Raw genomic sequence first — 26930 nt, 5'->3', positions numbered from 1 at the left:
AGAGTGGAGTAGATGAGGGAAGGGGGTTGGTTATGAGGCGTGCTCAGGGTGTGGGGACTAAAGCTTGAAGTTCTAAAGAAGGGGAAACTTCAGCCCCTGAGCCTGTAGAGCTGGGGGGTTGGACCTAACCGGGAGGGAAGGAGTCAGGAAATGCAACATCTTCCCCCGGGGGCCTCCTGTAGATTCAGGGGGAGCAGAAGCAGATGAGAGCTGGCTAACTGGATGCATTTGCGGGGATGCAAACCAAAGAGTAATCTGACTGCACTGATTTCTAGTGAGTACCGCAACTTGGCCTTGGGAGGGACTCCCGATATTTTTCTTATTTTTCTCCCCCTCTCATATCTTCTTTCTCTATTGTGTTCTAAATTGAAGAGAATGTTTAAACAGAAACATATTTGTTATTGCAACCGCTACTAATATGTCACAGGACTCTGGGTGAAAGGTTATTCTGAAGGTTTTGCAAAAATGTTGTTCTTCCCCTGTCTTGATTTCATATTTGCATCACTCTTCTGTAAACAGGAAAACACTGTTTTTCTTGCTATTACCTAAAATTACTGCACTGTACTGTTATAGTTTGACCTACTAAGCATTTTTACAACACTTTTTTTTGTTGGCCAGAACACAGGTCAAATATGACAGCCGTCACATAACATAAAGTGACCGACTAGTTATTATATTTAGTGAACAATGTGAAGTGAATTATAATTAGGTTTGTGGTGCAATTGTTCTTGCTCTGTGAGTGTAACAGAGCTGAAGTAGTGAATAAGTAAGTTGTCCAGGTCAGGAAGGGTTTTTGTAGGGAGCATAAAAGTCCTCTTCTGCATTAGTGTGGGGTTAGGTCACTCACATTCCTCTTACTTTGGTCACCTCTGATATGCCAAAACTAGTGTTTTCACTCTGAAATAGGGTTAACATGATACCCATAAAAAGAACATACACAGTTATGTAAATGTGATGGGTATTAGTATTTTTCTTGCTTTTCATGGCATATGCTCATGTTTTGCATGAGTTAAATGACCATAGACTGCCTCTATTGAATGTGAACTAATGATAATATAGTATAAACAGTGCTTAATTCAATTCGGCACTTCTGAGTTTTGGACTGTTTCATTCCGCAAACCATTTGCCAGGATCCAGTACCTCTCTTGGCATGAGACATTTTTTCACCGTTTGCAATGTACCTATTCTGGTAACACTTTACGATAAGGTTCCATTTATAAAGGACTTACAAAAACCTTTAATAAATGTCATAACAAATTGGTCAAAATAGTTTGATTTCCAGTCATTGCTTACCAAATAGTAAGCCACTATTTACCTCCAAATATTGACCATTTTATAAATGCACCTACAAATGCGTGTAATATTGAACCCTTATGTATCATCATGCAACCTTATTTTCAATAGTTGCACAATTGAGCACAGTTGGAGGAGGTATCCTTAATCTTACAAGTGTTTAAGTGCATTAATACATTGTTAATAACAAGGTAAATATTGGCTCACTATTTGGCAAATACTGACCAGTTATTGCACTATTTTGACCAATGTGATAACTGTTTTAATGGTTTATAATAATACATTTGCAAATGATTAAATAATCATTAATGTAATTTTAACCCCTTTATAAACCTATTACAAATGGAACGTCATTGTGAAGTGTTAACAATATTGTAAATTCTAATAAAAGCAGAGTTAATTAAAGTTACCTCTGAAATTATCCTGCCCCCTAAAAAACGTAACGTGAACATGGCTGATATTCTAAGAATTGAATAGAGTTGGGGCTGCCTGAATTTATGGTTTGAGCAATATTTTAACCATGCACCACAGCAATGGCCAGGCATTGGTCTGAGAGAGAAGCGTACCTGTATCTCTCAGAACTAGAATGATATTAATTTTCTATGATCTCACTCTGCTCTGATAGACATGAGCCTGCAACTGTCATTACGCCAGCATTGCACTTCGCCATTTATTTCCATATAAAATCATAGGCACGGGAAGGGTGCTGGAGGTGCCACAGCACCCCGGATGATACAGTTAAATATATTGGTTGAAGTTATTCCTGCTGTCTGTTAAGAAATAAATAAAAAAAATTGGAAGACACCAGGAGTATGCCTATAATTTATCCACACAGGATCAATAGCTTTTTTTTTTTTATATATATATTTTTTAAATAGCCTAGCTGTGGATTGTGTGTAGCCCAATCCCAAATCAAATTTTATTCGTCACATACACGTGATTAGCAGATGTTATTGCGTTTGAAGGGAAATGCTTGTGTTTCTAGCTCCAACAGTGCAGTAATATCTAACAAATTACATAACATATACCCAATACACAAATCCAAGTAGGAATGAATTAAGACTATATACATATGGACAAGCGAAGTCAGAGCGAAATGGACTAAGATACCGTAGAATAGTATAGAATACAGTATATACATATGAGATGAGTAATGCCAGATATGTAAACATTATTAAAACGACTAGTGTTCCATTCCTTAGTGGCCAGTGATTTCTAGAATATGTCAACAGGCAGCAGCCTCTAATGTGCTAGTGATGATTGCGTAACAGTCTGATAGCCTTGAGATAGAAGCTGTTTTTCAGTCTCTTGGTCCCAGCTTTGATGCACCTGTACTGACCTCGCCTTCTGGATGATAGCGGGGTAAACAGGCAGTGATTTGGGTGGTTGATGTCTTTGATGATCTTTTTGGCCTTCCTCTGAAATCGGGTGCTGTACGTGTCCTGGAGGGCGGGTAGTTTGCCCCTGTTAATGCGTTGGGCAGACCGCACCACCCTCTGGAGAGCCTTGCGGTTGCTGGCGGTGCAGTTGCCGTACCAGGCGGTGATACAGCCCGACAGGATGCTTTCAATTGCACATCTGTAAAAAGTTTGTGGGTTTTCTGTGTCAAGACAAATTTCTTCAGCCTTCTGAGGTTGAGGAGGCTCTGTTGCCCTTTCTTCACCACACTGTCTGTGTGGGTGGTCCATTTCAGTTTGTTTGTGATGTGTACGCCAAGGAACTTGATGCTTTCCACCTTCTCCACTGCGGTCCCGTCGATGTAGATAGGGGGGTGCACCCTCTGCTATTTCCTGAAGTCCACGATCATCTCCTTTGTTTAGTTGACGTTGAGTGTGTTTTCCTGACACCACACTCCCAGAGCCCTCACCTCCTCCCAGTAGGCTGTCTCGTCATCATTGGTAATCAAGCCTACTGCTGTTGTCGTCTGCAAACTTGATGATTTAGAGGTGTGCTTGGCCACGCGGTCATGGGTGAACAGGGAGTACAGGAGGGGGTTGAGCATGCACGCTTGTGGGGCCCCAGTGTTGAGGATCATGGAGTGGAGGTGATGTTTCCTACCTTCACCCGTCAGGAAATCCAGGACCCAGTTGCGCAGGGCGGGGTTCAGATCCAGAGCTTAATGATGAGCTTGGAGGGTACTATGGTGTTGAATGCTGAGGTATAGTCAATAAACAGCTTTCTTACTCTTGTCCAGATGGCATTGGCACTTTTTGTAGTCTGTGATTGTCTGTAGTCCCTGCCACATACGTCTGAACTGTTGAATTGCGACTCCACTTTATCTCTATACAGACATTTAGCTTGTTTGATTGCCTTGTGGAGTGAATAACTACACTGTTTATATTCTGCCCTATTACCAGTCGCCTTGCAATGGTGAAATGCGGTGGTTCGCGATTTCACTTTCACGCTAATGCTACTATGCTACTCCTAATTTACTAATTTACAAAAATTAAAAAACATACACTGGTTCCTCCTTTTAAAAGTTGCGAGCTTTAAACGCGGGACTAAGAGGTACCCAGCATCACGGCTTCATTGCTCCAGACCACTGCAAGGGGGGGTTAGAGCACTCATTATGCATTTTGGTCCCAAGGTTTTTATATGACTAATCATATCGTGTGGATGAATTTTATGCGAGCTATGCGTCCCTGGTGACTTTCTTCAGCAAAGTTGGCTGACAAAACATTATGGTGGCAGCAAATTTAAAGTAATTATAACGTCATAACGAGTCAAGCTAAAAATGTACAATTGAGACGAATATGTCTTGGCATCATACAAACTGAGGCAGCAGACTTTGAAAATTAATATTTGTGTCATTCTCAAAACTTTTGGCCATGACTGCACATGTAATGTTCAATATATATATTGGTTATGGCTCCCGGGTGGCGCAGTGATCTAAGTCACTGCATCTCGGTGCAAGAGGCTTTACTACAGTCTCTGGTTCGAATTCAGGTTGTATCACATCTGACCGTGATTGGGAGTGCCATAGGGCGGTGCACAATTAGCCCAGCGTCACCCAGGTTTGCCTGGGGTAGGCCATCATTGTAAATAAGAATTTGTTCTTACCTGACTTGCCTAGTTAAATAAAGGTTCAATTTAAAAAACAACCAGCTGCAACTGCAGCGCAATCAATAGGAGGTGAACAGTGGCTGGTGCTGAAAATATTGCTAACTTGTTATGCAAGTGTTGCACACCAACAGATGGAGAAAACCTACACCAGTCAAGCAATTCATTTCAACAATAATCTTAATTTTAATTTGACTTTACAAACAACAAGAGGGCTTAATTGGAGTCTATTTCTTCAGAGACTAGACCTATATAACTTAGCCTACCTTAGCCAGTTATGAAGCTTAACAGCCTAATAGAAGTAGGATTTTTTTTTACAAGGCCTACTTACAATTGCAACTGGTCACATGTAGCATCCTAGATAAAACAATACTTTAAAGAAAATAAGTCTGCACGTTCGAAATAAAACAATGTAACTAATAATGAAAGTACACATTTGTAAATCCCAAACTCTAAAAGTAATTGGAAAGGTAGATACAAATTATGTGTGACATTGTGGTTACAATAAAGAATGTAACCCATCATGCGAATGTTTCCTATTAGTAGGACAAGACAATACTTTTCATAGCCCGGCTACTGTTGTGAAAATCCCTCAACTTGCAATGTATTCGATGCTTAAGTACTCTAAAGTGTTACATTTCTAACTCAAAACAGCATTTCTTCATCAACATCTTCCTGCTTTCGTTAATCTTCTTGATCTTCCTCCTTTTTTTCTGTAGCAATTTTGAGTAAATTACTCAAGGGCCACGGTTGATTAGTCTGTGAAGATGACGTTATTGAATGTCTAGCTTTGATCTGGGCCTGCAGGACACAAAATTCTTTGTTTGTCAGACAAATCATTGGTTCAAACTACAGAACAGTACAAAATAAGCGAACACACATGGTTAATGTTCTGAGAACATTAACCATGTGTGATATGTAACCGAAGAGGATGTGTAACCGAAGAGATACCACGAGTGGGCACAGAATACATAGCCTTCCCGCTGTGGAAGTCTATTTCAGCACCTTTTTCACGATGCTCTGAGACAAACATGGAGAAACTTTTATATACAGTGGGGAGAACAAGTATTTGATACACTGCCGATTTTGCAGGTTTTCCTACTTACAAAGCATGTAGAGGTCTGTAATTTTTATTATAGGTACACTTCAACTGTGCGAGACGGAATCTAAAACAAAAAGCCGGAAAATCACTGTGTGCTTTTTTTTTGTAATTAATTTGCATTTTATTGCATGACGTAAGTATTTGATACATCAGAAAAGCATAACTTAATATTTGGTACAGAAACCTTTGTTTGCAATTACAGAGATCATACGTTTCCTGTAGTTCTTGACCAGGTTTGCACACACTGCAGCAGGGATTTTGCCCCACTCCTCCATACAGACCTTCTCCAGATCCTTCAGGTTTCGGGGGTGTCGTTGGGCAATACGGACTTTCAGCTCCCTCCAAAGATTTTCTATTGGGTTCAGGTCTGGAGACTGGCTAGGCCACTCCAGGACCTTGAGATGCTTCTTAAGGAGCCACTCCTTAGTTGCCCTGGCTGTGTGTTTCGGGTCATTGTCATGCTGGAAGACCCAGCCACGACCCATCTTCAATGCTCTTACTGAGGGAAGGAGGTTGTTGGCCAAGGTCTCGTGATACATGGCCCCATCTATCCTCCCCTCAATACGGTGCAGTCGTCCTGTCCCCTTTGCAGAAAAGCATCCCCAAAGAATGTTTCCACCTCCATGCTTCACGGTTGGGATGGTGTTCTTGGGGTTGTACTCATCCTTCTTCTTCCTCCAAACACGGCGAGTGGAGTTTAGACCAAAAAGCTATATTTTTGTCTTATCAGACCACATGACCTTCTCCCATTCCTCCTCTGGATCATCCAGATTGTCATTGGCAAACTTCAGACGGGCCTGGACATGCGCTGGCTTGAGCAGAGGGACCTTGCGTGTGCTGCAGGATTTTAATCCATGACGGCGTAGTGTGTTACTAATGGTTTCCTTTGAAACTGTGGTCCCAGCTCTCTTCAGGTCATTGACCAGTTCCTGCCGTGTAGTTCTTGGCTGATCCCTCACCTTTCTCATGATCATTGATGCCCCACGAGGTGAGATCTTGCATGGAGCCCCAGACCGAGGGGGATTGACCGTTATCTTGAACTTCTTTCATTTTCTAATAATTGCGCCAACAGTTGTTGCCTTCTCACCAAGCTTCTTGCCTATTGTCCTGTAGCCCATTCCAGCCTTGTGCAGGTCTACAATTTTATCCCTGATGTCCTTACACAGCTCTCTGGTCTTGGCCATTTTGGAGAGGTTGGAGTCTGTTTGATTGAGTGTGTGGACAGGTGTCTTTTATACAGGTAACGAGTTCAAACAGGTGCAGTTAATACAGGTAATTAGTGGAGAACAGGAAGGCTTCTTAAAGAAAATGTAACAGGTCTGTGAGAGCCGGAATTCTTACTGGTCGGTAGGTGATCAAGTACTTATGTCATGCAATAAAATGCAAATTAATTACTTAAAAATCATACGATGTGATTTTCTGGATTTTGGTTTTAGATTCCGTCTCTCACAGTTGAATGGTACCTATGATAAAAATGACAGACCTCTACATGCTTTGTAAGTAGGAAACACTGCCAATTTTGCAGGTTAAAATACTTGTTCTCCCACTGTATATAAAATATTCCATGATATTCATAAGGTGTGTGTTGACTGAATATACGCAAGTGATGTCTGCTAAATAATCAAGTTAGATTTCTCCAGAAATAAATCATTCTAAATAACAAACTGGCTTTATTTACAAACTGGTGAGAATGTCTCACCCCATGTTCAAGAATTGCCTTTTTTATTTTTATGAAAACGAAATCCTCTCCAAAATATTGTTAATTCATTTAGAATTATATAAAAGCCCCTTAGGATCTGTGAGAATATCTAACGAAAAATGCCCTTTAGATATTAATTTGGATCCTCTAAATCTAACTATTAGTGGAGAGTCACGTCATTGAAAAAAAACATTTTTTCAATATACTGTAGGCCTACCATAGGTGAAATGAGTCTCACTAGTGTTGAGTAATGTGTTTTTAAAAATGGTGTAGGTCTTATTTTTTTAAAGAGCATATTGAAGTTAGAAGAAAAAGCCTACCGCTATTTTAGCACAGTTTCTCTCTGCTCTGAGGCAAGCATGGGGACTGGTCTTGATAAATCAATGAGGTTTTTATTTTCCCTTTATCTCCATTTGGGTATTGGTTAGACAATAATTAGAAAATTATGGCAAGTCAGCAAATATTTATTTACAAGGACAGCCTACTCCTTCCTCCTGTTGTACAGCATCATATTTTCATTCCATTCTAACGGAAACCCTGAGGATTTTGTTTTTGGTTTTTCTCTGAATATTAAACACCATAATTTTAATCAAATTAATTAAGCCAAATTTCTTAAAATCTATCCCATATACTGTGTTATTACAAAACCGTTTTCAATTCTCTGTTAATGCTATTAAAACAATGTAGTTTGTCTCTCTGTGCTTGAAGTTTTTTTTTTCAATTCGCAAGAGTCTGAATGTACCTCAACAGCGAGAGCATCCGAGTGAGCGAAACAACGGCCCTGTCTCTGTATGTAAAGCCCATCTATCTGATGCTGTATGGTCAAAATTAATATGATATTGTTGAAAGCATCCAAGCGAGCAAAATATATTTTTGACCAGACAGCCTCAGATAGATGGGCTTCACATACAGAGAGAGGGGAGCTGATACGCTCGCTCGGATGTTTTCAAAAATATCATTCTTTTTACCAGCATTGAAGCGCCGAATGCAAGGGAATCCAGCGAGCATTTGGCCTACCTTGATAATAAAACAATTATAACAATAGCCAATCAGCTTTGAGCTAAACTGAGTGTGCTCAACTTTGAATGGTCCGAGAGCACCAAAAAAAGTGTCAAGGGAAGCCAGTTTGGATTTGGCTTCACACCAAACACATCACCCCAAAAGCCAATCGTCATATACAGAAAAAAACTTGAATGGTTCCACCTCTTTGTGTTGTCTTCCAAAGAATAGCTAGCTAGCTAAAATGGTCACTTTCTTAAATTAGCCATGGAGGGAGATCGGGATTGTGGTTTTACTCAATTCTCTGTACTGGCCAATGATTCTGATCCAACCATAAATTCACACGTTGTGCTCCTGGCTTGAAAGGATGTAAGTTCAACATGTAGCTAGATGTAGCAGGTTAATGTTAAATAGCTGGCCTGGCATTTTAGCCAGGTAGGCTAGGACAAAAAAACAAAAGTGTGTACTATATCATGACAGTCATAGACCGTTTAGTCAACATGAACCGAAATATAAACGCAACATGCAACAATTTTAATGAGTTTATTCATTTCGGTCATTTTGAAATAAATAAATTAGGCCCTAATCCATGGATTTCACAACAACGGCAGGGGCGCAGCCATGGGTCCAACCACATGGTAGCCAGGCCCACCCACTGGAGAGCCAGGCCCAGTCAATCAGAATATGTTTTCCCCCACAAAAGAGTTTTATTACAGACATAAATACTTCTGTTTCATCACAATCACATGTGGTTACACGTGGTCTTCGGTTGAGGCTGGTTGGATGTACTGCCAAATTCTCTAAAATGACATTGGCGGCGTCTTGTGGTAGAGAAATTAACATTCAATTCTCTGGCAACAGAGACATTCCTGCAGTTGACATTGCTTCAGTCAGCATGCCAATTGCAAGTTTCCTCAAAACTTGAGATGTCTGTGGCGTTGTGTGACAAAACTACACAATTTAGAGTGGCCTTTTATTGTCTCCAGCAAAAGGTGTACCTGTGTCATGATCATGCTGTTTAATCAGCTTCTTGATATGCCACACCTGTCAGGTGGATGGATTATCTTGGCAAAGGAGATGTAAGTAAATAAAGAAATAAGCATTTCTGAGAAATAAGCTTTTTGTGCGTATGGAACATCTCTGGGATCTTTTATTTCAATCAATCAAATGTATTTATAAAGCCCTTTTTACATCAGCCGATGTCACAAAGTGCTTTACAGAAACCCAGCTTAAAACCCCAAACAGCAAGCAATGAAGAAGCACATGGCTAGGAAAAACTCCCTAGAAAGTCAGAAACCTAGAGAGGAACCAGGGGTGGCCAGTCCTCTTCTGACTGTGCCGGGTTGACATTATAACAGTACATGTCCAAGATGTTCATAGATGACCAGGTCAAATAATAATAATCACAGTTGTTGTAGAGAGTGCAACAGGTCAACACCTTAGGAGTAAATGTCAGCTGGCTTTTCACACACAGACGTACAGACGGGCGGACGGCCCAGGTGGACTGGGGACAGCAAGGAGTCATCAGGCATGGGCTCAGGTCCTCCAAAAGGGGATGGAGAGAGAATTAGAGGGAGCATACTTAAATTCACACAGGACACCAGATAAGACCGGAGAAATACTCCAGACATAACAGACTGACCCTAGCCCCCAACACAAACTATTGCAGCATGAACTGGAGGCAGGAGGGGTTGGGTACACTGTGGCACTGTCCGATGATACCCCCGGACAGGGCCAATCAGGCAGGATATAACCCCACCCACTTTTCCAAAGCACAGCCTCCACACCACGAGAGGGATATCTTCAAACCACCAACTTACTACGCTGAGACAAGGCTGAGTATAGCCCATGAAGATATCCCCCTCGGCAAGAACTCTAGGGGGTAGCCAAACCCGGACAGGAAGGTCACTGTAGTGACTCAGCCCACTCAATTGACACATTCCTCCTAGGGACAGGATGGAAGACCGCCAGTGACTCAACCCACGTAATAGGGTTAAGATCAAGATGACAGAGAATCCCGGCGGAGAGAGGGGAACCGGCCAGGCAGAGAAAGCAAGGGCGGTTCGTTGCTGCAGTGCCTTTCCATTCACCTTCACACCCCTGGGCCAAACTACACTCAATCATAGGACCTACTGAAGAGATGAGTCTTCAATAAAGACTTAAAGGTTGAGACTGAGTCTGCGTCTCTCACATGGATAGTCAGATCATTCCATAAAAATGGATCTCTATAGGAGAAAGCCCTGCCTCCAGCAGCATACGTGTAGGTATGTATGACATGACCATATCGGAGAGATAGGTAGGAGCAAGCTATTGTAATGCTTTGTAGGTTAGCAGTGAAACCTTGAAATCAGCCCTAGCCTTTACAGGAAGCCAGCGTAGAGAGGCTAGCACTGGAGCAATATGATCAAATTTTGGGGTTCTAGTCAAGATTCCAGCTGCCGTGTGCTTAATCCAGGTAGCTGGAAAGTAGAGCATTGCAGTAGTCTAATCTAGAAGTGACAAAGCATGGATGAACTTTTCTGCATTTTTGGACAAAGTTTCTGATTTTTGCAACGCTACGAAGATGGAAAAAAGCTGTCCTTGAAATTGTCTTGATATGTTTGTCAAAAGAGAAGATCAGGGTCCAGTGTAACGCTGAGCTCCTTCAGTTTTATTTGAGACGACTGTACAACCATCAAGATTAAGATGGCAATTTTGGGGCTTCACCATGTTTCATCGAAATGTACAGCTGTTTATCGTTCGCATAGCAGTGAAAGTTAACATTGTGTTTCCGAATGACATCACCAAGAGGTAAAATATATAGTGAAAACAATAGTGGTCCTAAAACGGAACCTTGAGGAACACCGAAACTTTGTTGATTTGTCAGAGGACAAACTATCCACAGAGACTAACTGATATCTTTCCGACAGATAAGCTTTAAACCATGCCAGAACTTGTCCGTGTAGATCAATTTGGGTGTACAATCTCTCCAAAAGAATGTCATGATCGATGGTGTCAAAAGCAGCACTAAGGTCTAGACGGGTGGACAATTCCAGTCCTCGAGGGCCTGATTGGTGTCACAGTTTTGCCCCAGCTAACACACCTGACTCCAATAATCACCTAATCATGATGCTTAGTTTAGAATGCAATTTCATTAATCAGTTGTGTTTGCTAGGGATGGAAAAAGTGAGACACCAATCAGGCCCTCGAGGACTGGAGTTGCCCACCCCTTGGTATGATACCGTTAAAGAGTAATTTACCACCTTCGCGAGTGCAGTCTTAGTGCTATGGTGGGGTCTAAAACCAGCGTTAAGCGTTTTGTATACATTGTCTTCAGTGAGTTGCTGCGCAAACAGCTTTCTTTTTTTTGAGAGGAATGGAAGATTCGATGTAGGCCAATAGTTAAAAAATATATATTTTCTGGGTCCAGGTTTGGCTTTTTCAAGAGAGGCTTTATTACTACTACTTTTAGTGAGTTTGGTACACATCCGGTGGACTGGGAGCCATTTATTATGTTCAACATAGGTATGCCAAGAACAGGAAGCAGGCCTGTCAGTAGTTTAGTTGGAATAGGGTCCAGTATGCAGCTTGAAGGTTTAGAGGCCATTACTATTTTCATGAATGTGTCAAGAGATCTAGGATTAAAACACTTGAGTGTCTCCCTTGATCCTACATCCTGGCAGTGTTGTGCAGACTCTTTGGAGAAATACGCAGATTTAAAGAGTCTGTAATTTGCTTTCTAATGATCATGATATTTTCTTCAAAGAAGTTCATGAATTTATCACTGCTGAAGTGATTTCAGCTCATGAAACATGACCAACACTTTACATGTTGCGTTTTATATTTTTGTTCAGCGTACATGCGCGCGAACACACACACACACACACACACACACACACACACACACACACACACACACACACACACACCAGTACCATAGACAGCCACATACAGTTGAAGTCGGAAGTTTACATACACCTTAGCCAAATACATTTAAACTCAGTTTTTCCACAATTCCTGACATTTAATCCGAGTAACAATTCCCTGTCTAACAATTTCTGATCAATTAGGATCACCACTTTATTTTAAGAATGTGAAATGTCAGAATAATAGTAAGGGGAATGATTTGAACTTTTATTTCTTTCATCACATTCCCAGTGGGTCAGTTTACATACATACACTCAATTAGTATTTGATAGCATTGCCTTTAAATTGTTTAATAACTTGGGTCAAACATTTCGGGTAGCCTTCCACAAGCTTCCCACAATAAGTTGGGTGAATTTTGGCCCATTCCTCCTGACAGAGCTGGTGTCACTGAGTCATGTTTGTAGGCCTCCTTGCTCGCACACCCTTTTTCAGTTCTGCCCACAAATTTTCTATGGGATTGAGGTCAGGCCTTTGTGATGGCCATTCCAACACCTTGACTTTGTTTTCCTTTAGCCATTTTGCCACAACTTTGGAAGTATGCTTGGGATCATTGTCCATTTGGAAGACCCATTTGCAACCAAGCTTTAATTTCCTGACTGATATCTTGAGATGTTGCTTCAGTATATGCATATAATTTTCTTTCCTCGTGATGCCATCTATTTTGTGAAGTGCACCAGTCCCTCCTGCAGCAAAGCACCCCACAACATGATGCTGCCACCCCCGTGCTTCACGGTTCGGATGGTGTTCTTCAGCTTGCAAGCCTCCCCCTTTTTCCTCCAAACATAACGATGCTATAAGACTTGAAATTGAGCTCCTGTTTCCATTGATCATCCTTTATGTTTCTACAACTTGATTGGAGTCCACCTGTGGTAAGTTCAATTGATTGGACATGATTTGGAAATGCACACACCTGTCTATATAAGGTCCTACAGTTGACAGTGCATGTCAGAGCATAAACTAAGCCATGAGGTCGAAGAAATTGTCCATAGAGCTCCGAGACAGGAGTGTGTCAAGGCACAGATCTGGGGAAGGGTACCAAAACATTTCTGCAGCATTGAAGCTCCTCAAGAACACAGTGTCCTCCATCATTCTTAAATGGATTAAGTTTGAATCCACCAAGACTCTTACTAGAGCTGGCTGCCTGGCCAAACTGAGCGATTGTGGGAGAAGGGCCTTGGTCAAGGAGGCACTGTTTTATAAAGTAAAACGAGAGAGGCAAGGCTTTTGACACAAGGGCATTAGCCATCGCCGGTGATTGAGCTGTGCTTCATTGGGCGAGTCAGTTAAACTGGAAGGCTTTTTTTAGGACAAGAATATTATACAATATGCATCTCCACACACCTAGGCCGAGGCTATTGATGGATTGACGACAAGGTTGTTTTTATTGATCGCATATTCTCAGTTTGTCATTGTCAAAATAGGTTGTTATTTCAATCATTTGTTAGGTATTAAAACAAATTCTGCTAAAGTTTTCAGTCATCTAAAATTATGTGGAATTGCATGAAATGCGTTTTATAAAAGGCAACAAAGAAAAAGCTACAAACAGTGTGCAACTTCTGCAAGCACTCTACTCTACTGTTCTGTGCCAGTACGCAAAAACGAGGATAATGCATGCAATTGACACACAGTTTACAAATTAAGCATTGAGTAACACATTATTACAAACACACATGCATTCATATTTTCGTTACCAAATGTATTGATTAAATGTGGAGTTGTCATGCTGAAGTATGGCCATACCTACAGTAATAGGTAGAATTTTCATCTTCTATTGACATCATTGACAGTAATAAGAGTGTATATTGACCTACTGTCGCTGGCCCCTGTCCACCCTTCCCTCTCCAGGCCCATGTGAAGGCTCAGGTGTCCAGTAAGAGCCAGCTGCTGGACATGATGAGCAGGAAGCACCGGGAGCTGGAAGGCCGGCTGGACGACATGCTCTCCCGTATCGCCAAGGAGACCGAGGAGATCAAGGACCTGGAGCAGCAGCTGACCGACGGTGAGAGGCACTAGAACTTGATGATTTGCCTGAGTCCTGTTCATTAGGCACAAAAAGGAAGAAAACCGACTGACACAGGGAGGGGCTTTAAAAATAACTAGGCAAGTAAGTTAAGAACAAATTCTTATTTACAGTGATGGCCTACCCTGGGCGAAGCTGGGCCAATTGTGCTCCACCCTATGGGACTCCCAATCACGGCCGGATGTGATACAGCCTGGAATCAAACCAGGGATTGTAGGGACACCTCTTGCCTTAGACCACTGCGCCACTCTACCTGAACGTGTTCAATTAGAAACGTTTTCCTTTGTAAAACATTTTCCTACAATGTGCCCTAATGAACACGACTCTGCTGTCTGTCTCCAAACAGATAATGAGAGAGATCTGCTTCTGGTTCTGGTAAAGTTTAGTTTATTAGGATCCCCATTATCTACTGCACATACTCTTCCTGGGGTCCTCATAAAACGTATGAATACAATGCAAAGTACAGAACAGTCAAGAACAAAAGTTATATATTGGAAAGACCTCAAGAGACAACAAAAATACTATTTACACACTATTCATGAATACAGTTGAAGTCGGAAGTTTACATACACTTAGGTTGGAGTCATTAAAACTTGTTTTTCAACCACTCCACAAATTTCTTGTCAACAAACTATAGTTTTGGCAAGTCAGTTAGGACATCTACTTTGTACATGACACAAGTAATCTTTCCAACAATTGTTTACAAACAGATTATTTCACTTATAATTCACCTTATCACAATTCCAGTGTGTCAGAAGTTTACATACACTAAGTTGACTGCCTTTAAACAGCTTGGAAAATACACTAAGTTGACTGCCTTTAAACAGCTTGGAAAAATGCAGAAAATGGTGTCATGGCTTTAGAAGCTTCTGATAAGCTAATTGACATCATTTGAGTCAATTGGAGGTGTACCTGTGGATGTATTTCAAGGCCTACCTTCAAACTCAGTGCCACTTTGCTTGACATCATGGGAAAATCAAAAGAAATCAGCCAAGACCTCAGAAACAGAATTGTAGACCTCCACAAGTCTGGTTCATCCTTGGGTGAAATTTCCAAACGCCCTGAAGGTACCATGTTCATCTGCACAAACGTCTCCTAGAGATGTATGTACTTTGGTGCGAAAAGTGCAAATCAATCCCAGAACAACAGCAAAGGACCTTGTGAAGATTCTGAAGGAAACAGGTACAAAAGTATCTATATCCACAGTAAAACAAGTCCTATATTGACATAACCTCATAGGCCACTCAGCAAGGAAGAAGCCACAGCTCCAAAACCGCCATAAAAAAGCCAGACTACGGTTTGCAACTGCACATAGGGACAAAGATCGTACTTTTTGGAGAAATGTCCTCTGGTCTGATGAAACAAAAATACAACTGTTTGGCCATAATGACCATCGTTATGTTTGGAGGAAAACAGGGGAGGCTTACAAGCTGAAGAACACCATCCCAACCATGAAGCACGGGAGTGGCAGCATCATGTGGTGGGGGTGCTTTGCTGCAGGAGGGACTGGTGCACTTCACAAAATAAATGACATCATGAGGAAAGAAAATTGTGTGTATATATATTGAAGCAACATCTCAAGATATCAGTCAGGAAGTTAAAGCTTGGTTGCAAATGGGTCTTCCAAATGGACAATTACCCCAAGCATGCTTCCAAAGTTGTGGCAAAATGGCTTAAGGACAACAAAGTCAAGGTGTTGGAGTGGCCATCACAAAGGCCTGACCTCAATCCTATAGAAAATTTGTGGGCAGAACTGAAAAAGCGTGTGCGAGCAAGGAGGCCTACAAACATGACTCAGTGACACCAGCTCTGTCAGGAGGAATGGGCCAAAATTCACCCAATTTATTGTGGGAAGCTTGTGGAAGGCTACCGGAAACATTTGACCCATGTTAAACAATTTAAAGGCAATGCTACCAAATCCTAATTGAGTGTATGTAAACTTCTGATCCACTGGGAATGTGATGAAAGCTGAAATAAATCATTCTCTCTACTATTATTCTGACATTTCACATTCTTAAAATAAAGTGGTGATCCTAACTGACCTAAGACAGGGAATTTTTACTAAATGTCAGGAATTATGAAAAACGGTGTTTAGATGTATTTGGCTAAGGTGTATGTAAACTTCCGACTTCAACTGTACATATTCAGAGGCACTGTGATACAAAATGTTTTTAAAGCTAATTTAGCTTTTGCCTGAGTAACCTCTGGTGGCAAAGCATTTCATGATGACATAGCTCTTTATATAGCTGAACGACGCAATAAATCTGTTTTTGGTTTGGGCACAGTGAATTAATCCATAGTGACGTGTCTGTTGGTGTGTGCAGTGAGCTCAAAGTGTTGGGACAGTGACCAATGTTTTCTTGTTTTGGCTCTGTACTCTTACTTAGATTTTGAAATGATACAGTGACTACAAGGTTAAAGTGCAGACTGTCAGCTTTAATTTGAGGCTATTACAGCAGTTTTTGTACATAGTCCCCCCCCCATTTTAGAGGACCGAAAGTATTGTGACAAATTCCCTTATGTGTATTAAAGGAGTCAAAGGTGTATTATTTGGTGACATTTTCCTAGCACACAATGATTACTGTACATCAAGCTTGTGACTTAACAAACTTGTTGAATGCATTTTTTTTTCATTTTTTGTTCTTCGTTTTATTGTAAAGGAGAATAGAATGTTTCTAAACTCTTCTACATTTATGTGGATGCTACTATGATTATCGATAGTCCTGAATGAATCGTGGATAATGATGAGTGAGAAATATCATCCCCCCTCAAATATGATAACCTCCCCTGTAATTGTAATGGTAAGAGGTTAGCATGCCTTGTTCATCTGTAACTTTCTCACTCATCATTATTCACGATTCATTCAGGACTATCCATAATCATGGTAGCATCCACATTAATGTAGAAGTGCTTAGAAACATATTCTATTCTTATTTTCAATAAAAGTGACTCCAAAATGAAACATTACATTATTTACCTTTTCATTTCTATTGGGCAAAAATAATCTGAAACACAACCAAAACGAACAGCAAATGCATCCAACAAATTTGTAGAGTCATAAGATTGATGTAATCATTGCGTGGTAGGAATTGTGGACCAAATACAACATTTTTGACTACTTTAATTGGGTCCCCTCAGGCATTTTATCGTTTCAAATCCAAAATGCAGCGGTACAGAACCAAAACAACATAAATGTTTAATTCTCCCAATACTTTTGGAGCTCACAATGTATGTTTGAAGTGTATGCAAATAGATTATAAAGTGGTTAGACATGTTCAACACACAAATGTTTCTTAAAAAGACTAGAAGAGAAGTAGTCAATTTCTCTTTAACCATGAAACACTATCATGCATGTTGTTGATGTTAGTTTTGTGTGCAGTTAAGGGCAGGGTGAGCTACTTTGTTTTGAGCCAGCTGCAGCTTTGCTAGGTCTTTCTTTGCTGCACCTGACCCTATTAAGATGGGACAAGATCAGAGCCTGAACAACTAGAACAGTTGATCTTGGTGTCAAAAACTCAGAACATCTACTAAATTGGTCCTTAGTAGGGTATGTTCATAGCAGTTGTACGTACATTTTATCATTACGCCATTGACCCTATTTGTTTCTTCCGAGGAAAATGTGGCATCATGTGCGAAGCTGCATCTTTAACATATCTGCATATATCCCAGACAGTTCCCCTCCAAAAGTCCCGCTAATAGAGATACCTTGAGTTAGACATAATAGCTTCCTTGTTTCAGAATGCTAACCCACCATTATTATTCAGAGCTCTTCCAAACTCACATTAAACCTACCAGGCCTTGCTGTGATCCTTCTAAATACCTGGAGAGCATAATTGCTATTTAGACTCACGGTCACGAGTCCCCACCATTGTCCTTAATTAACCACAATGGGTAACCAACCAATGGCACTGCCCCCCACCACAGGTCAGATAGCAGCCAACGAGGCTCTGAAGAGGGACCTGGAGGATATAATCTCTGGCCTGCAGGAGTACCTGAGCGGGGTGAAGGAGCAGGCCCGGCGTGCCCAGGCAGACTGCCACCACCTGCAGAGGGAGACGGAGGCCCTGCAGCGCTACCTGGATGAGAGCCAGGAGCAGCGCCGCCTGCTGGAGACAATCGCCACCACCACTGATACAGAGAAAGCACAGCAGCAGCAGGAGCTGGACGAGCTGAGGAGGGAGAACGCTGAGCTGCGGCGGGCGCAGGGTCAGATCAGCGCCTACGAAGCGGAGCTGGAGAGCCAGCTGCAGGAGCGCCACACTGAGGCGGGCCAGCTAAAGGAGGAGCTGGGGCGAATGTGCAGGCTTAGCCAGTTGGAGCACGCTGCCCTGCAGGCGGCGTTGGACAAGGAAAGGAGGTCCAAGGACAATGCCCAGGCCCGACTGCAGCTGGTTGCAGAGAGGCAGCAGCAGAGTGAGGAGCTCCTGGAACAGCTCACTGCTCTACAGGAGGACAAGGCCAGTCTGGAGGAGTGTGTGGGTGCTCTGCAGAGTTCTCTAGAGCAGGCCAGAGAAACATTGCTATGCCCACAGGAGGTGCAGAGGCATCTTGAGCAGATGATAAGGACCATCACCTCAGGGCAGCCTGGCCACATCAGGTGAGGGAGTCTCCCACTGTTCACCCCCAGTGAGATTGGGACCATATAGTTGGGTAGAGGACTTGCCACAAAGCCTAAGTAAGGGAGATAGCCCTAAGTAAGGGAGATAGCCCTCAGTGGCATCATGTTGTCAAATAAGTTATAATGGTAAAGATAGGTTATGGGCCCTCATTCCACCTCTATAATTGGGACAAACACATGGTTTATGCATACTTGGTATTCACATCGCAATTTAAAAAAAAAAGAAGAATTTACCACAATTAATTTCAATAGAAATTTAGCAAAAATAGATAGGATTCTGCAACCATGGAGAGGTGAAAAATCACATTGATTAACATTTTGGTCCTATCACTTACTAATGGCACTGCCTACTCCAGATAACTAGTTTTTTAAATCATAAAAATGTAAATCTAAAAAATATTTCATTTTATTTGGAATGCTAAGCCAGACCAAAATGAAACGTGCCTATTTATATAATGAATGAGTTTGGGAGGCTAAAATTATTAAATATGAAAGTTTTAAACCTCTCACTAAAAGCTTCACTCATAGATAAATTATACTTAAACCCAACATTGTTCTCCAGTAGATTATTAAGAAATGCTCATCCTTTGTTCAAAAATTGCCTTTATACAGATTTCTCATTTCCGACTGTTTGAAGTATCGCCCTTTCTTCAACAAGCCATACAAAGCTGGTTACAATTTCAGTTTTATCCTCCAGAAAAGATAGAACAAATGTTATGGTAAAATCTTTATGAAAAAAATGTTTAAAAAAAATGGTATTATATTTGTTAATGATATTATGAATAGAAATGTCACATATGCAGTTATCGAAAATACAGTGCCTTGCGAAAGTATTCGGCCCCCTTGAACTTTGCGACCTTTTGCCACATTTCAGGCTTCAAACATAAAGATATAAAACTGTATTTTTTTGTGAAGAATCAACAACAAGTGGGACATAATCATGAAGTGGAACGACATTTATTGGATATTTCAAACTTTTTTAACAAATCAAAAACTGAAAAATTGGGCGTGCAAAATTATTCAGCCCCTTTACTTTCAGTGCAACAAACTCTCTCCAGAAGTTCAGTGAGGATCTCTGAATGTTCCAATGTTGACCTAAATGACTAATGATGATAAATACAATCCACCTGTGTGTAATCAAGTCTCCGTATAAATGCACCTGCACTGTGATAGTCTCAGAGGTCCGTTAAAAGCGCAGAGAGCATCATGAAGAACAAGGAATGAATGACAATAGATTTCACATGCTGTTGTGCAAATGGAATAGACAACAGGTGGAAATTATAGGCAATTAGCAAGACACCCCCAATAAAGGAGTGGTTCTGCAGGTGATAACCACAGGCCACTTCTCAGTTCCTATGCTTCCTGGCTGATGTTTTGGTCACTTTTGAATGCTGGTGGTGCTTTCACTCTAGTGGTGGCATGAGAGGGAGTCTACAACCCACACAAGTGACTCAGGTAGTGCAGCTCATCCAGGATGGCACATCAATGCGAGCTGTGACAAGAAGGTTTGCTGTGTCTGTCAGCGTAGTGTCCAGAGCATGGAGGCGCTACCAGGAGACAGGCCAGTACATCAGGAGACGTGGAGGAGGCCGTAGGAGGGCAACAACCCAGCAGCAGGACCGCTACCTCCGCCTTTGTGCAAGGAGGAGCACTGCCAGAGCCCTGCAATATGACCTCCAGCAGGCCAAAAATGTGCATGTGTCTGCTCAAACGGACAGAAACAGACTCCATGAGGGTGGTATGAGGGCCCGACGTCCACAGGTGGGGGTTGTGCTTACAGCAGGACATTTGGCATTTGCCAGAGAACACCAAGATTGGCAAATTCACCACTGGCGCCCTGTGCTCTTCACAGATGAATGCAGGTTCACACTGAGTACATGTGACAGTCTGGAGACGTCGTGGAGAACGTTCTGCTGCCTGCAACATCCTCCAGCATGACCGGTTTGGCGGTGTGTCAGTCATGGTGTGGGGTGGCATTTCTTTGGGGGGGCCGCACAGCCCTCCATGTGCTCGCCAGAGGTAGCCTAACTGCCATTAGGTACCGAGGTGAGATCCTCAGACCCCTTGTGAGACCATATGCTGGTGCGGTTGGCCCTGGGTTCCTCCTAATGCAAGACAATGCTAGACCTCATGTGGCTGGAGTGTGTTAGCAGTTCCTGCAAGAGGAAGGCATTGATGCTATGGACTGGCCTGCCCGTTCCCCAGACCTGAATCCACTTGAGCACATCTGGGACATCATGTCTCGCTCCATCCACCAATGCCACGTTGCACCACAGACTGTCCAGGAGTTGGCGGATGCTTTAGTCCAGGTCTGGGAGGAGATCCCTCAGGAGACCATCCACCACCTCATCAGGAGCATGCCCAGGCATTGTAGGGAGGTCATACAAGCACGTGGAGGCCACACACACTACTGAGCCTCATTTTGACTTTTTTTAAGGACATTACATCAAAGTTGGATCAGCCTGTAGTGTGGTTTTCCACTTTAATTTTGAGTGTGACTCCAAATCCAGACCTCAATGGGTTGATAAATTTGATTTCCATTAATAATTTGTGTGATTTTTGTTGTCAGCACATTCAACTATGTAAAGAAAAAAGTATTTAATAAGAATATTTCATTCATTCAGATCTAGGATGTTCTAGGTGTTATTTTAGTGTTCACTTTATTTTTTTGAGCAGTGTGTGTGTATGTATGTATGTATATATATATATATGGGGCGGGCATACATCAATCTCAGCTCTGTAGATTTTGCTGCAAAGAGAATTGATTCTAGTATTGCCCCTATGTAGCTTGTTTCTGGTCACAGGTTCAGGAATGGTTAAAAAAAATCACAACGTAATTAAAATCAACTTTACAAATAGCAGTGTTGGGCGATTTGGAAAGCCATAGTCAGTCAATAAATAATATAATAACTCATAGGAAAGGTTTTCATCTTTGGCTCACAATCTGTGGATAATATACGATTAGAAAGGTTAAAACATTTTGTAAAACATCACAGCACATTTGAAAAATATAATACACATGGGAACCAAACGAGGGTGCTTTTTGATGATAGGTGGGATGGGCTGAGAGTGGCTGAGGGTTGGGATTAAAGAGCTTATGTTTGGTAATGTATTATCGTTATGTGACTGCTTTATATAAAAGTAAGATGTATGTAATAGAGGTCGACCGATCATGATTTTTCAACGGCGATGCCGATTATTGGAGGACCGGGGGAAAAAAAGCCAATACCGATTAATCGGCCGATTTTATTCTTTTTTTGTGTATTTATTTGTCATGATGACAATTACAACATTACTGAATGAACACTTTTATTTTAACTTTAATATAATACATCAATCAAATCAATTTAGCCTCAAATAAATAATGAAACGTTCAATTTGGTTTAAATAATGCAAAAACAAAGTGTTGGAGAAGTAAGTAAAAGTGCAATATGTGCCATGTAAGAAAGCTAACGTTTAAGTTCCTTGCTCAGAACATGAGAACAAATGAAAGCTGGTGGTTCCTTTTAACATGACTCTTCAAAATTCCCAGGTAAGAAGTTTTAGGTTGAGGTTATTATAGGAATTATAGGACTATTTCTCTATACCATTTGTATTGCATATACCTTTGACTATTGGATGTTCTTATAGGCGCTTTAGTATTGCCAGTGTAACAGTATAGCTTCCGTCCCTCTCCTCGCCCCTACCTGGGCTTGAACCAGGAACACATCGACAACAGCCACCCTCGAAGCATCGTTACCCATCGCTCCACAAAAGCCGCGGCCCTTGCAGTGCAAGGGGAACAACTACTCCAAGTCTTAGAGCGAGTGATGTTTGAAATGCTATTAGCGCGCATCCCACTAACTAGCGAGCCATTTCACATCGGTTCCACCAGCCGAATCTCGGGAGTTGATAGGCTTGAAGTCATAAACAGTGCAATGCTTGAAGCAGAGCTTGCGAAGAGCTGCTTGCCGATGCACGAAAGTGCTGTTTAAATGAATGCTTACGATTCTGCTGCTGCTCAGTCAAACTGCTCTATCAAATCATAGAAATAATTATAACATAATACCACAGAAATACAAGCCTTAGGTCATTAATATGGTCAAATCCAGAAACTATAATTTCGAAAATAAAATGTTTATTCTATCAGTGAAATACGGAACCGTTCCGTATTTTATCTAACGGATGGCATCCCTAAGTCTAAATATTGCTGTTACATTGTACAACCTTCAATGTTATGTCATAATTATGTACAATTCTGGAAAATTAATTACGGCCTTTGTTTGGAATAAATGGACTTCACACAATTCGCAATGAGCCTGGCGGCCCAAACTGTTGCATATACCCTGACTGCTTGCATGGAATGCAAGAGAAGTGACAATTTCCCTAGTTATAAGAAATTCATGTTAACAGGCAATATTAACTAAATATGCAGGTTTAAAAATATATACTTGTGTATTGATTTTAAAGAAAGGCATTGATGTTTATGGTTTGGTACATTGGTGCAATGACGGTGCTTTTTTTGCACATGCGCTTGTTAAATCATCACCCATTTGTTGAGGGAGGCTGTGATTCAACGAGAAATTATATGCAACGCAGCACACGCGAGATAAACTAGTAACATCATCAACCATGTGTCGTTAACTAGTGATTATGTTAAGATTGATTGTTTTTTATAAGATAAGTTTAATGCTAGCTAGCAACTTACCTTGACTTCTTGCTGCCCTCGTGTAACAGGTAGTCAGCCTGCCACGCAGGCTCCTCGTGGAGTGCGATGTAAGGCAGGTGGTTAGAGAGTTGGACTAGTAACCGGAAGGTTGCTAAAACGAATCCTCGAGCTGACAAGGTAAAAATCTGTCGTTCTGCCCCTGAACAAGGCAGTTAACCCACCATTCCTAGGCCGTCATTGAAAATAAGAATGTGTTCTTAACTGACTTGCCTAGTTAAATAAAGGTGTGTCAAAAATATTGTCAAATCGGTGTCCAAAAATACAGATTGTTATGAAAACTTGAAAACGGCCCTAATTAATTGTCCATTCCGATTAATCGGTCGACCTCTAGTATGTAAAATGTATATGTGTCAAAAAAGCTATAAAAAAAACTAAGATATTTGTCCTCCGAAGAGGGGGGTGGTGGAGGGGTTATTTAAAAAGAAAAATAATAAGAAAAAAACCACATGGTTCAGAGAGTGGCCAAGTGTTGAACTCAACACCTGCAGTACTACTCTCTCTCATGTTAGCAGGGTGAGCAGTGAAGGGGGCATGGTGAGCCGCAACTTGGAGCGGCTGCAGCGTAATGTGCTGGGAGTGGTGTCTGCTGCCCAAACAGACCGGGACCAAGCCCAGCAGGGCCAAGCTCGACTCAGTCAGGAGCTGGCCTCCCTCCGAGAGCAACACAAGGCAGCCTGCCAGGCTGCAGCACAGACCACAGTGAGTCTCTTCTTTTCCCACCACCTCCATAGGCCACTGGTAGGGTGTATGGTGAGGTTGGGTCAGTTTCGCATTTGACCTTATTGCTTAAGTTTAGGATTGGGAAGAGGAAGCTGATATAAGATCTTTACCAAGGGAAAACTTCGCCCCCTGGGAGGAGGGAAGCTGTTTTACTTGTTCCCTGTTGTTCATGGCTTGTTCCACCCACAAGCTGGCAGCAAAGAAACTCGGTGAGGAGGAGATACTCCAGCTCCAGGAGGAACTGCAGGAGGCACGAAAACTCCAGAAACTGACGGGCCAGCGGCTCCACGAGGCTGAGGACGAGCAAGAGCTTTTGCTCGCTGAGCTGGAGGAACAAGACAAACAGGTCATTACTTCCAATGCCTACAGGATCTACGAGTCTTCTGCCCACTAGTGCATAAGTATAACACACACAGAGAAAACAACATGTACACTAGAGCTACTGTTTAGAAACCATTGTGGGAATGTATCACATCATAATTGTAAATTAGTTAAGTTGACAGGATTGCTGAATGAATGAATATAGATGGACAGATAGATGGATGGATAAATTGACTGACTCACTCACTGACTGACTGACTAGATTCTTGTCTCCCCCAGATGAAAGTGGGCGAGTGCCACACCCAGCAGCAGCTGCAGTCTCTGGACTTGGAGCTGCTGGAGCTAAGAAGCGCCTTCACAACGGCAGACAAGATGTCCGCCCAGCAGTTGAGAGCCGCCAAAGAGCAGCTCCGCTGCTTACACACCATCGTGGAGCAAATCAACCAGGAGAGGGATGAGGTGGGTGTCTCTTCATAAACATAAACACCGATAGGACTGTGTCCCAAATGGTACTCTGTTCCCTACATAGTGCACTACTTTTGACCAGAGCCCTATGGGACTAAATAAATCACCGTAGATTAAATAACTCTCTCTCTCCTTTTCGTCGTCCTATACTTTTGCGGTGCTGTCTGTTTGTACAGAGACTGTGTTAGACTAAAGAGAATAGCTATTTTTCAATGAATCTGTCCTCAATTTCTCCCTTTCTTTCTCTTCTTTCCTCCATCTCAAAATCCTCCTCTCGGACCTTATTCAATATGGTTGAGAAGGAGGCCAGGAGTTAAGATGAGAGGAATCGAGGAAAGACTCATTAAGATCGAGTCAATCTATTTGTGATGTGTTGTGTTAATGCAGGATGCGGAGGAGCTGGAGGGGTCTAGGGTTCTAGCAGACGAGATCGCTCAGAACCTGACCAAAGCCGAGGCTGAGATCCAGCTGCTGCAAAAGCTACTGACAAAGCTACTGAAGTACAGGGTATTAAAAAAAGCTAATACTAAAACTCCTACAGAAACAATCTGCATCCCATATGGCACCATATTCCCTATATAGTACACTACCTTTGACCAGGGCACATAGCGCTCTAGTCAAAAGTAGTGCGCTATGTAGGGAATAGGGTGCTATTTGGAACTCACACCGTGTTGTACATGAGTAGAGATATACTCTTATTTAACAATATCTGTGCTCACCTGAGTAAGATTTGAAGTTTTCTTTCCATTAGATGCATTTGATGGACCAAAATAGCCTGGGGGGTATTTCAGACAACAGCATCCAACAGCAGGAGCTGGATCGACTGAAATGGGTCTTGACCAGACAAGAGGCCCAGACTAAGCAACTGCGGGAGCAGCTCGCCCTGGCTAGAGAGAGTGAGTCGGCTGAACAGTTTGTTTTAGCCATATTTGGTTGAGTCAGTCTTAACACTGTAAAAACACCCCAATTCACCTATTAGGCCTAACCCTGTATGTCTTTCTGAAGATTCGATGCCTACATCAATATTTTTTTAAATATACTTTATTGCACTATAATAAACTTTGTTGTTGTTTTGTTGATATCCCCAATTTGACTTTGACTCCACAGAGAACAGCGGGAACCTGGAGGAGCTTATGGGGGAGGTGTGTGCTCTCAGGGAAAACCTGGTCCAGCAGAACCAGGTCTTATCCAGCTTCAGAGACCCTCACAGGACCAGGGGTCACTGGTACTATGTCCCATCATCCACAAATGTAAGGAACCACCACCACCTACCAACCTCCCTGTGACTGTTTCAGTAGTTGATGGTTATGCTTTATGGGATTGTCAGAGTGTGGATATGACTGCTACCTGGCTGCAAACTCAGAAAAACCCAGAACCAAATCAAGCAAACTTATTCGGTTTCCTTCTGGGGAAGGAAACCACCTCCACGAAATCCTGATTCGACAAAAGATATGCTACACCACCGAAACATCAAATAACAAAAAAACACGTTATGACACGATTATAACCATATCATAATGTCATAACACTGTCATGACCCATATATTTACACCTGTTGTGACAGATATTGCGCTATTTTATGGCAGGTTATGATACCTACATAAGAGTGCCAAGAAGTTTAGTTTCGTTTGAAAGTTTGTTTCTTAAATCCTCTGTTGTTGCCGTAATTAATTATTTACAGCCATGTTTGTTTTCCTCATATTTTAAGTAACTTGTAGAAAATACACAAGCATTAAGACCATCCTGTGTCACTTTACTTGGACTAAGAAAATACACGTTATGACCAATTAGGCCTATATGGCTTATATGATCCATCACCAACATAACCTTATATCAGTCATCAGTCAAAAAGAGTGTGTCTTGTCCTGCTCCTGAAATATGCTCCTGCATTCATCCCAGTCATCAGCAACAGAGCACTGGGGTAGATATGTGTCTGACATCAATGTGAGTGCAATTACAATGATAATTTAATATGGTCTATTTCAAAAATATATATAACATAGCCTACGTGTCAACAGT

At 41.8% G+C, this 26930-nt stretch overlaps 1 protein-coding gene across 3 annotated transcripts in view; it reads left to right on the top strand.

Moving 5' to 3' along the window:
• The window catches only part of cntrl (centriolin), a 122731-nt gene that overhangs the window by 57302 nt on the left and 38499 nt on the right, over window positions 1-26930 (top strand). For 2 of the 3 annotated variants that reach the window (XM_064974022.1, XM_064974042.1), the window contains 8 exons: window positions 13905-14058; window positions 18004-18676; window positions 23915-24104; window positions 24316-24471; window positions 24726-24905; window positions 25299-25418; window positions 25663-25807; window positions 26019-26161. In XM_064974022.1, coding sequence (XP_064830094.1) covers window positions 13905-14058; window positions 18004-18676; window positions 23915-24104; window positions 24316-24471; window positions 24726-24905; window positions 25299-25418; window positions 25663-25807; window positions 26019-26161 — 1761 coding nt within the window. The remainder of the gene's footprint in view (window positions 1-13904; window positions 14059-18003; window positions 18677-23914; window positions 24105-24315; window positions 24472-24725; window positions 24906-25298; window positions 25419-25662; window positions 25808-26018; window positions 26162-26930) is intronic. The other variant, XM_064974032.1, reaches the window with a different exon arrangement.

Source organism: Oncorhynchus masou, chromosome 1 (genome assembly GCF_036934945.1).
Source record: "Oncorhynchus masou masou isolate Uvic2021 chromosome 1, UVic_Omas_1.1, whole genome shotgun sequence".
Classification (NCBI taxonomy): Eukaryota; Metazoa; Chordata; class Actinopteri; order Salmoniformes; family Salmonidae; genus Oncorhynchus; species Oncorhynchus masou.
Note: the sequence above shows the minus strand (reverse complement) of the source record. Positions and strands in the feature narration are given on the sequence as shown.